This window comes from Benincasa hispida, chromosome 2, assembly GCF_027475165.1.
Source record: "Benincasa hispida cultivar pf3 chromosome 2, pf3_genome.v1.1, whole genome shotgun sequence".
Taxonomy (NCBI): domain Eukaryota; kingdom Viridiplantae; phylum Streptophyta; class Magnoliopsida; order Cucurbitales; family Cucurbitaceae; genus Benincasa; species Benincasa hispida.
The window spans coordinates 41,174,507-41,185,701 of NC_143479.1; the positions used below are offsets into that span (position 1 = coordinate 41,174,507).

The window sequence follows — 11,195 nt, forward strand, 5'->3', positions numbered from 1 at the left end:
TGTTTATATATTTTTTCTATTCCATTTTGTGTTCATTTATTAGATTTAATTTAAATTTAAGATTATCATTAATGTGATTATGTGCATTATCGACCTATTATTTTATTAAATTATTTAGTAAAAGATAATTCAATCATATGGGATGATCCTCTCTTTACCTCATTAAGTAGTTCTTTGATCAAGGTATATTACCCTAACTTATACTACTATAAATGTCATCTAGTTCAAAGATCTTAACATTTATTATTTTATATAATATTAAAATTATATTATATAATCATGAAATTAAAACTTACAACGTTAAGAGAGCCACACATGTATTTCATTTATTTCGTTTTAGACTTAGTTTTTGAGGTTGATTTTGTTCTGTATGTTGAACTTTTTATGGTAATATATCAGTGTGGTACGATATACATGAGATTATGTATATTAGGCCACTGATACATTTTTTTATACCTATTTTATTATTTTCTTTTTAATTTCTTAAATTCTTGCTATTATATTAGTGTTTTTAATTCATCTACTTGTTATATGTCTTTTTTTCTTCATTTTGATATGAAGTTTTGGATTTATTGACAGAACAACACAATCATTTCATTTAGATTTCTTTCGATTTTGTATAACTTTGTTTTGGGGTTTATTTTGTTATGCTTGTTGAATTTTGGAGACTATATATCAATTATAATGTTAGTTACAACTAACTTTAGTTTTTATATCAGTGAAGGACTTAAAATAGTCCTTAAAGTTGAATTAATCTATCAAGATATGATTTAAACAAAAAATTATATTTTTTGAACCAATGGACTATCACGTTTAATAAATTTTAAGGGTGACACATTTGAAAAAGGGATGAAAAAAAACTTAAAATAAACAAAATAGGAACTCGATTTGTTGTTGACAAATGTGAAATATGGATTTTCCCTTGAAAGATAGAAAATGTGGCCTACAGCCTGAAAGAACTAATGAGAGTGATATGAATAGTAGGATAATATGTTGAAAATTTGTGTGGCCATTAAACTAACTAATAAAGACACCGACAGGAATGAATAGTGATGTTGATACTTGTTCAAGTTATCACAACATTCTAACTCCACTATTTTCTCCCGGTATTTCTCTATTGCTGCAGCGGATCTATATATATTATTGTTGGGTGAACCACTCTTCACTAGGCCCAAATACTTAAGATCAACACTTGAAAGATAAAGAAAATGCTAAGAAATATTTTGCCAAATCCTCGATGATCGATACTCGATGTTCGATGTCTTTCTACTCGATGCTCGATGAGAATTCCCTTCTTTGTCTGACGAGTCTCTGTTGAATCCTCGATGGAACTCGATGACAACTGAACTGATACTCTATGAGCCTTGATCAATACTCAGTGCGACTTAAAGATGAAAACGATCAACTCGAAGCTACTCAATGCGAAGATCGATGCACGATTGGACTCGATACTCTGTTGTTTGATACGATTTGAAATGAGATTGTATGGTGCACGATTTGTAGAAAGATTGAAGATGAATGAACAAGAAAGATAAAGACAAGAAGAAGAAACACAGAGAGTTACGTGGTTCAGCAAGATTGACTACATCCACGGGAAGATTCAAGTTCTTTACTATTGAAGATTGCGTACAACTTTTTGTTGTTTACAGAAAACTAGGAAATGATGATAACTCTCTGTTTTTGTTTTAATGATCAGAGGTATTTATAAAGTATACCAACTGACCGTTACATCATAAAGCTAGTTATAAACAAATAAAAAATTAGGTATTTGAGTCACAGCTTCAACAAATTCTCCACCTTGACTCTAATGCCTTGCAATCTTCTGATCTTCCTGATTCTGACCATTCTGTCTACCCTGTGTCTGGAAGCTTGAAACCAATCTGTTCTAGACATTTAACCAATTTAAGCTTTGAAACAGGTTTTGTTAACATGTCAGATGCGTTGTCTGAAGTATGAACCTTTAGAATTTTTATCTCCCCTGTTTCAATTTTATCTCTAATGAAATGATACTTGATATCAATATATTATGTTCTAGTATGGTATTGTGGATTTCGGGACAAATGGATAGCACTTTGGTTGTAACAGTAGATTTCACTGTTGTTTGATCTATTCCAAAGTCTTTCAGCAATCCCTGAAGCCACAATGCCTCTTTGATTGCTTCTGTTAAAGCCATATATTCAGCTTTTGTTGTAGATAAGGCTACTATAGGTTGTAGTGTTGCTTTCCAACTGATTAGATTAGGACCATAAAGGAATAGGTAACCTGTTAAAGACCTTCTTTTGTCCAAATCACCAATATAGTCAACATCCACATATCCATAAAGTTCTAAGTTTTGCTCAGCTAACCTTTGGTAGACTAATCTTGAGTTTTTAGACCAAACTAAGTACCTTTGGATCCATATAGTAGGCTCTCAATGTCTCTTACCAGGGTTAGAAATATATCTATTAACTAGGCTAGCTAAATATGAGAGATCAGGTCTGGTAGAAATCATTAAATACATTAGGCTTCTGACTGCTTGACTATAGGGTATGACAACCATCTATTTTTTATGTTCTTGGTCAGAATCTTTAGGAGAGTGAGCTGAGGAAAGCTTGAAGTACTGAGCAATAAGTAAGCTCACAGGTTTAGCATCATTCATGTTGAACCTTTTAAGGATCTTCTCACAGTAACTGAACTGATTGATACTTAGAATAGACACCTTCTTATTCCTTTGGATTTCAATTCCTAGGGCCTTGCTTGCTTCTCCCAAGTCCTTCATATCAAACTCCTTTTTTAACAGGTTTTTAACATGGGTTAGATCTTCCTTGGACCTACCTGTCAGTAACATATCATTTACATATATGAATAGGTAAGCCTTGTCCTTGTAAGAACCTGTATTTACATAAACACATATATCAAATGAACTTCTTTTGAATCCAATGCTAGAAATATAATCATTGAATCTCTTACACCAACACCTAGGTGATTTTTTTAACCCATAGATAGACTTGTTGGGTAAGCAATAGAGATTTTCTTTTCCTTTAACTTCAAATAGTTTAGGTTATGTCATATAGATTGTCTCCTTTAAATGTCCATGAAGGAAGGTAGTTTTGACATCTAGTTGATATGATTCTAAATTATTTTGAGCAACTAAGAATAGAAGAAGTCTTGTGGAAGATTGTTTGACAATTGGAGAGAAAATCTCAGAATAGTCTATTCCTTCCCTTTGAGTAAACCCCTTTGCAACCAACCTTGTTTTATACCTAGGTTTGATCATAGGATGCTCATTCCTTAAGTTTGAAAACCTATTTAAAGGCCACTGGTTTATAACTCTTAGGTAGAAGGACTAAAGACTGAGTGTCATTCACTTTTAGTGAATGCATCTCCTCATTCATATCTTCAATGTCATCTCTTGCATCAATACAACTTGTTGCTTCCTCAAAGGTTGTTGGTTCTTGGTTAGTTGGAGCTACAACAACATTTAAAACCAGATTCATATAGTTCATTTCAATATATCTAGCTGGAGAGATAATGGTTCTCCTTTGTCTATCCCTAGCTAAGACATACTAACTTAAATCAGGCTGTTCACTTACTGCTCCTTTTATTCCTCTACATCTTCCTCAATTTCTCCTGTGACACTAGGTTGGTTAGATTTTGTTGGTTGCTCAGTGGGTAACTCCACCTCAATTCCTGAGTTGGATGACTCATCTTCATCCTCATGCTTTTTTTCCTTTTGCATAAACATCTCCTCTTTTCTAAAGGTGATGTCTTTGCTTACTATGAACTTCCTCTCAACTAGATGCCACATTTTATACCCTTTGACACCGTCTATAAAGCCTACAAACATGCACTTGATTGCTCTGGCCTTTAACTCTCCATTATTTTGGTGTATAATCTATACACATCCAAAGACCTTGAGGTTATCTAGGTTAGGAGGATGATTAGTCCACTTTTCTTTAGGGGCAAGCAACTCTAAAGATGTGTGAGGGCACCTATCCAAGGTACACACTATGTAAGCTGCATCTTCTGCCCAATATTTTTCACCTAAGATAGAATCCGAAAGCAAATACTTAGCCCTTTCCATTATGGTTCTATTTAACCTCTCAGCAATCCCATTTTGTTGAGGTGTATACCTCACTGTTCTATGCCTGGTTATACCATTCTCACTACAAAATTTGTCAAAATATTCATTGCAAAACTCAAGCCCATTATCGGTTCTAAAGTATTTTAACCTTTTTGATGTTTGATTTTCTATCATGACTTTCCATTCATTAAACTTCCCAAAAACTTGGTCCTTATTTTTAATAAAGTATATCCAGCTTTTCCTAGAAAAGTCATCTATAAAGGTAAGAAAATACTTTGAGCCACTAAGGCTTGGTGTAGGAAATGGTTGATGACGGGTAGAAATGCACGTCATTTTAGGCCTTTTATTTAGAATTATGAGGGCTGTTAAGTAGAATATACGATGATTATGTTAGGAATTCATGAGAAAACGAGTTTGCGTCGATCGACATTAAGAATCTCGGTTAACCCACTATTATGCGTTCAATTGTTTGTTTTTGTAGCAACCGCAGAAAGCGATCGCAAGCACGGAAGCCAGGCCATCGCAAAGACGATCGCATGCGGGGATCTCTCCATCACAGAGGCGAACGCATACGTTCGACGCATGGATGTTGCGGCCAGTAACTACATGCGTCCATCGCATAGAAGTTGCGACCGTCAAGCGAATGCGGTCATTGCAAAGAAGTTGCAGCTACAGAATAATAACCATAATAGAGGGATCACCGTAAGGTTGGTGGAATGCAAATATGAACGTATACCTCGGGAGTATCAAAAGATGATGTTGACATTTCCCCTACCACGCCGTTAGTAGCAGAGATTCAGAAAAGGACCATCGCGCCGCGAATGTCAGATTCAGAGCAAGTCTATAAATGCTGTTGATGATCAAGCTCTATAAATAGAAGCTGTTGAGCAGAACTTCAAATTATTCAAGGTTTTCCGCCTGAGGTTCTCTACCTTAGGGCAGATCCTTGTGATCCAGACCAAAGTGTGAAAAGATAGCTTGAGAGTTCTTCATCCCCTTCAATTATTCCGAGTGACGACCGGCGCCTTCGTTAGAGTTAGAGCTCGAGAGAGTCTACTCCACCGCCCATCCATGGCACCACTGGTAGCCTTGACACATATCTGCTGGAAGCAAGACATTGTTTCCAACTGGCCCTCTATATCTCTTCTTTCCTTATATTGTATTACATTTTGGCTTAAGAATTAATACATTTTGTGATCGATGCATTTCTATATTTTCCTTCGATTCCATCTCCGTCTTCATTTACTTAGTATCCTTTACTTTCATTGCATAACTAAGTAAGATTGTTAGAATATCACATACTTAATCATGCGACATAGAAATATAAAGCATGTAGCAAACAACTGGGAGGTGTGCATTACGTGAGTGTTGTGAGAAAACCTTATTTTCTTAGTGTGAAGTTGTAGCAACGCTTGTCTATAAGCGGATGCAATGCTTGTCTATGAGTAGAATTAGTAGCAACTAACTACCTGGGAGGGTAAGTGGTTGGTCACATTAAGCAATGTAAGCAAGTGTTCACTAGAGATAGGAATAATCTTACGTCACCCATGTTTATGTGATTACCTTGTCTTATGTATGCGACCATAACCTCTTTAGAGCTACTCGAGAGAGAGTCTAAAGAAAGAACCTAAGACTTGAGAGAGCTAGGTTAGAATCGAGGCTTGAGAGAGCTAGGTTAGAATCGAGGCTTGAGAGAGCTAGATTAAGATCGCATAAGCAAGAATGGAGAATTAGGAATAAGCTCCATTTGCTATTACACTTCGCGTGCATCTTCGTTAGGTGTGTATAGCATGATCGCATAAGTTTGCATTGGCTGGGGTTACCCTTGCAGTCAAGCTTAGGGTTGCGATGAAGACATCACCATTTTATCTATTTTTCCATGAATTTTATCACGCGTTAACAGTTGCCATGTCTCTACCTCTCATTCATACTTCCACCGCTTAATTTGTTAGTTAGGAGTAGGAGAAGTGCTTAGCCCATAACCCTCATCATTCTTTTATTTATTCGCCGCATACACTTTACTGCATACATTTAGCTACAAGTCCCAGAGTTCGACCTTAGATCACCTGAGAAACTTGCGATCTCGTTATACTTGGCGAGAGCGCAAGAAAACTTGTGACAGGAACGCATGGTCATTGCATATGAGATCAATGCATACATTCCATTCCAACGCATGACCACTGACGTATGAGAACCAATGCATAACCTAAGACATGCATCGTATAAAATTGCGTCCCAAATTTACGTAACCAATGGTCCCTATAGGTCTTAATGGACATAGTCCAATGTTCCTTTGGTGGTATCTTGAGATTTTGTGAAACTTTTTCTGTTGATTTACCTAGAATGCAGTGCTCACAAAAGGAAAGGTGTTCACTGATACCTTTAGGCAATATACCTTTTTTGAACAGTGCTTGCATCCATTTTTCACTGATATGTAATAGTCTTTTGTGCCACAAGTCAGCCTCTGTTAAGTTTGATGTTGAAACCATGTAGGCATTTGTCATCATCTCTACTCCCACTTGAAGAATTTCGGGCATTAATGTTGATTTTAAACCGACATTAAAGGGCTTTAATGTTGGTTGACAATCGACATTAAAGATATTGTTTTTAAAGCCCTTTAATATCGATTGTCTTTAATAACACTGTCTTTAATGTCGGTTGCAACCGACATTAAAACCCTTTAATGAAATTTGCAACCGACATTAAAGGGCTTTAATCTCAGTTGCAACTGAAGCCCAAGAATCAAATGAAGCCCTTTAAACCGACATTGAAGCCCAAAATCTTGTCCGTTTTATCAATTATTGTCCGCTTTTTTTTTTAAATTACGTTGTCGAATCCATTTTTCGATCAAAAAGTATAAATGACACATCATCATCGAACACTGTGGCTATGACATATTATTTATGTATGGATTGTAAATATATTACATTTAATCTGCAAATTCTGCTATAAAATTATAATTTAAAAGGCCGTATAATAATTCAGCCTTTGAAAACACAAATTACAAGTAATACAAACATTATGAGTTTACTGTCCCTCTCCACTTGGTAAGTATGGATCCCTTCATAATTCTTCTTGAGCAACCCCCCCCCCCCCCCCCAGCTTCAGCAGTGTCTGGTTATAGGCATCTTTGTCTAACTACTATTGTTCAAAGGATCACAAACAAAAAAGGTTTAAGACAAAGGATTGAAAGTGAAAATGTGATCAGAATTCATATTCAACTAACCTTGTTTATTGGGAATGTGTATAAATGGTACATTCAAGGAAAAATTCTGGTAGTGAATGTGTTGGATCTAGATTTCTCCAAGAAAAAGCATAAAGAGGTTGCGATACCAAATCTTTTACTCCTTTGTTGCACTTGCAAAACAAGAAAACTCAATAGTTGAATAAATGAGAGAATCTTCTTTTTCAAGATCTTGAAGAAGAGAAGCATGATTACCTAGATATGAGGTACGAAGACGATGTAAAATTTTCGGCAGCATAGATGTATTTCAGAGTGATTTTGAAAATGACAAAATTGATTAAGCATTCTTATTAGTTTACCTTTCACTGGGGCAAAACTCGAGAGTTTTTATGGAAGTACCCAGATGTAGCCTCTTGCTCATATGACTAACCTCCATTTTCTTTACTTCAGCCACACATACGTCCCCATCTTTGCTTCCTCTAGAATGAAAAAGTATCACACTTAGAAAGAACATTGTTATCGTAAAACACATTGAAATGTGCAACAAAAACGTAAAATTAGAAACTTGGTACACAAAAAAGATAGAACAAAAAGACTATTGAACTATTTCAAATGATCTTGCTAATTTGTTGCCACTGATATCATCAAATTTGAGGTAGACACTTGGTATACAGAAAAGACAGAACAGAAAGACTATTGAATTGTTTCAAATTATCTTACTAATTTGTTGCCACTGATATCATCGTACTTGAGGTATCAGGCAGTAATTTATCAATTGTTCTAACATAAATTACAGAATCGTGATTAAAAATGGATAGTAATAATCAATTTGACAATGAGATGCACTTACAAAGCCAAATATTTTCCTTCTCGACTAATGGACATCATACAAGTAGGCTTTCTCAGCATCCTCTTATACCCAATTCTTTTCCAATTACTAATGTCCCAAACGGTGGTGACAGCCTTCTCACCTATTCCAAGAATACAACAAGCCATTCAATTGGATTATTGGAGCTTGATAATATGAGTTCTGAAAGAGTCGTACCTGTTTGGATGGGTATAAAATAAAAATGGTTTAGTTCCATCCTTAGAAAATCGATAGAGCTCAATTTTTTCATCTTGAACAATCTAAATAAACATGTTACTAATTATGAGGAAAATGCAACAAACACAAAATAATAGGTAAAAATATCTACCATACCGCACTCCGGGTCAAAGTAGTTATAGGAACTCCATCGTCAGTCTTCCAAACTCTTACTGATCCATCATTGGAAGTAGAAGCCAAGAACTCTGAGTCTAGGCTAGAACAAGATTAAACTAAGCGTCTAAGTCATTAATCTGGGAGAGGGAAGAACAACCAACAAATACTTGTAAAATTTTCATCCACCATAATCAGAGTCACAGATAACAAATTTAATTGATGTTTTATGGGTTATTTATGTAGTTCTGCTAGCAACAGGAGAATCTCAAATGGTCTACACAACATTCCATACCATCATGCTTTATGCATAGATCTGAAGATGTTGTGAACACTTTCCTAATAACAATTCCAAAAGATCAGGATAAGGACTATGTTCAAGAGCAACCCATTAAATATGAACACACAAATTTTATTGTATGAAAAGATATCCTATTAGCAATATTTATATAGATATTGTATGAGGAAATAAATAAACAGACATGTTGCCATACATTGAGAATATACCAGCAATAGACAACTTCATGGCTCACCTAAAGTCCATATCCTTCACAGATTTATGCACACTTGGTTCATCTAAAATGGGGTGCAAGCTTGGCCACTCCAAGATTCTAAGATGTCCATTCTGTAGGTAATTTGATGTCAAAATAAATCCACTGTGTTTTTTATAAAGACAAGAATAAAAAAAAACCATGAATTCCATGAACTAGATAACAGATTTATCCTTACCACCCCACAAGTAGCAAGTTTAGAACCATCAACACTGAAAGTGAGGCAAGTCTGAGGACTGACATCTTTCAGTGGAGGTAATTCTTTTATCAATAGCTTCACGTTTAATTCTTGACCATACAGCTCAAATAATCTACAAGATGAACCAAGAGAGCACTAAATCTTCAGATCTTCAGATCTTATCATAGAAACTGCCCGTTATAAATTTATAAAGATATTAAGAGAAAATGAATTGGCAAAGCATCAGGCAAACATCCACTCACTCAAACTGCAGGGGAAAACAAATCTACTCCACTCGCCACTGCCCATGATCAAAGTTTTGTCGAAGAAATTGAACGGAATCGGAAGGGGAAAGGGGTGTAAAATTTAATACCGTCTCGTTGGAAACCAGACAAAGGCAAATTAATCATTACAGATGAAAATGGATGGAAGAAAAAAAGTTTCAACTTCCATATGAAAAAAGGTTGATGGCTAGGCGAACACACCTAATTTAGCGGCGGAACGAATGACAAACGACGACAGAACGAATGATGAACGGTGACGGAACGAACGACGAACGACGATGGAACAAACACCGAACGACGACGACAGTTCTGGAGACACACGAACGAAATGAACAGCAGATCCGACGAACGACAGATCTGAAGACACGCGAACAATGACGAAATGTGCAGCAGATCTGGCAGAACGACCAAAAAATCCACTTTGGAAGAGAGGAGTGAGAAAAAAAATGAGCAGCAGATATGGGTTTAGAAGAGAGGAGTGAGAAATATAGGGTCTAAAGAGGGAAGTGTGAGAATGAGAGGAAAAAGAAAATAGAAGGAAAATGAAGAGGAAAATGAAAAAAAAATGGGGGAAAATAGAAAGTTAGAGGAAAAAGTGAAATGGGTCTTTAATGTCGGTTTAAAACCAATATTAAAGCTACCCCTACAATGTCGGTTTTAAACCGACATTATACATCCGATTTCACTTTTTTCAACTGACAGTAAAGCCCAAAATTCTTATAGTGTCATCTCACAATATAAAGGTCGTTAACCTTTTCACCAACCAGTATAACTTTGGAATCCTTAATCACCTCAAGGACTCCACCTTTTCCTCTACACTTGCACCCAATGGAGTCAAGCATACCTAGAGAAGTTTCTCGTGAGTAAAGGTACATGTCTCACATTTCTGAAAAGCTTAATTGATCCATTTTTAGCTTCAAGGAAACTGAACCAAACCCTTTGATCTTGCAGGCTTCATTGTTCCCCATGTACACAGATTCTCCATCTAGATCCATGTAAGTATTAAACCAGGGTCTGAAGGGTATCATATGATAGGTACAACCGAAGTTAAGTACCCAGTCATGCTTCCTAAGAGGACTGATTTGGTTGGTTTGGTTTCTAGTGGAGGCTAAGGCATTAGAATAAAAGTAGGAACCTTCAACCACTGAAGTTTGTGGTTGTTTTCCCTTCTGATCCTTCTTTTTTTTCCTAATTTTTCCATTTCAAGTTGTAGCAATATCTCATCAAGTGTCCTTTCTTCTTGCAGTAGTTGCATCTCAACTTAGTCTTAGGTTTATGCTCTTCACCTGACTGGTTTTTATTCCCTTTAGACTGATTCTGCTTGTTCTTCCTTTTGACAAATAGCCCCTTTGCATTAGGCTGCTCCTTTTTTACTGACTAAAGCTCTAACTCTCTAGTTCTCAAGGCTAAAATAATGGCATCAGTAGTAACTGATTATCTATCACACTTCAAGGCATTCTTCACCCTCTCATAAGTTTCGGGTAGAGAGTTTAATAAAACAAAGGCTTCATTCTCATCACCAATTTCTCGCCAAGGCTCTTCAGCTCAGAAACTATCCTCTTGAACTCATCCAAATTATCTGATAGTGGCTTGGTAGAATCCATCTTGAAGGTGAAGAACTTCTCTCTCAGATACATCTTGTTGGGGAGATCCTTGGTTGCGAAAAGACCTTCCAACTTGAACCACCTCTTACAGGCCGTGTCTTGATCAATAACTTGTCTTAAGATGCTGTCACTG

The 11,195-nt window shown here is 36.1% G+C and overlaps 1 protein-coding gene across 1 annotated transcript; it reads right to left on the reverse strand.

Moving 5' to 3' along the window:
• Positions 1-7,602: 7,602 nt before the first annotated feature.
• Positions 7,603-9,483, reverse strand: LOC150037892 (SEC12-like protein 1). Its single transcript, XM_090311062.1, has 7 exons — positions 9,428-9,483; positions 9,175-9,307; positions 8,979-9,070; positions 8,449-8,548; positions 8,311-8,375; positions 8,098-8,235; positions 7,603-7,726 (listed from the first exon to the last, which is right to left on the reverse strand). The coding sequence occupies exons 1-7, from the start codon at positions 9,481-9,483 to the stop codon at positions 7,603-7,605; spliced, it is 708 nt and encodes a 235-aa protein (XP_090167188.1).
• Between the last annotated feature and the right edge of the window lie 1,712 nt (positions 9,484-11,195).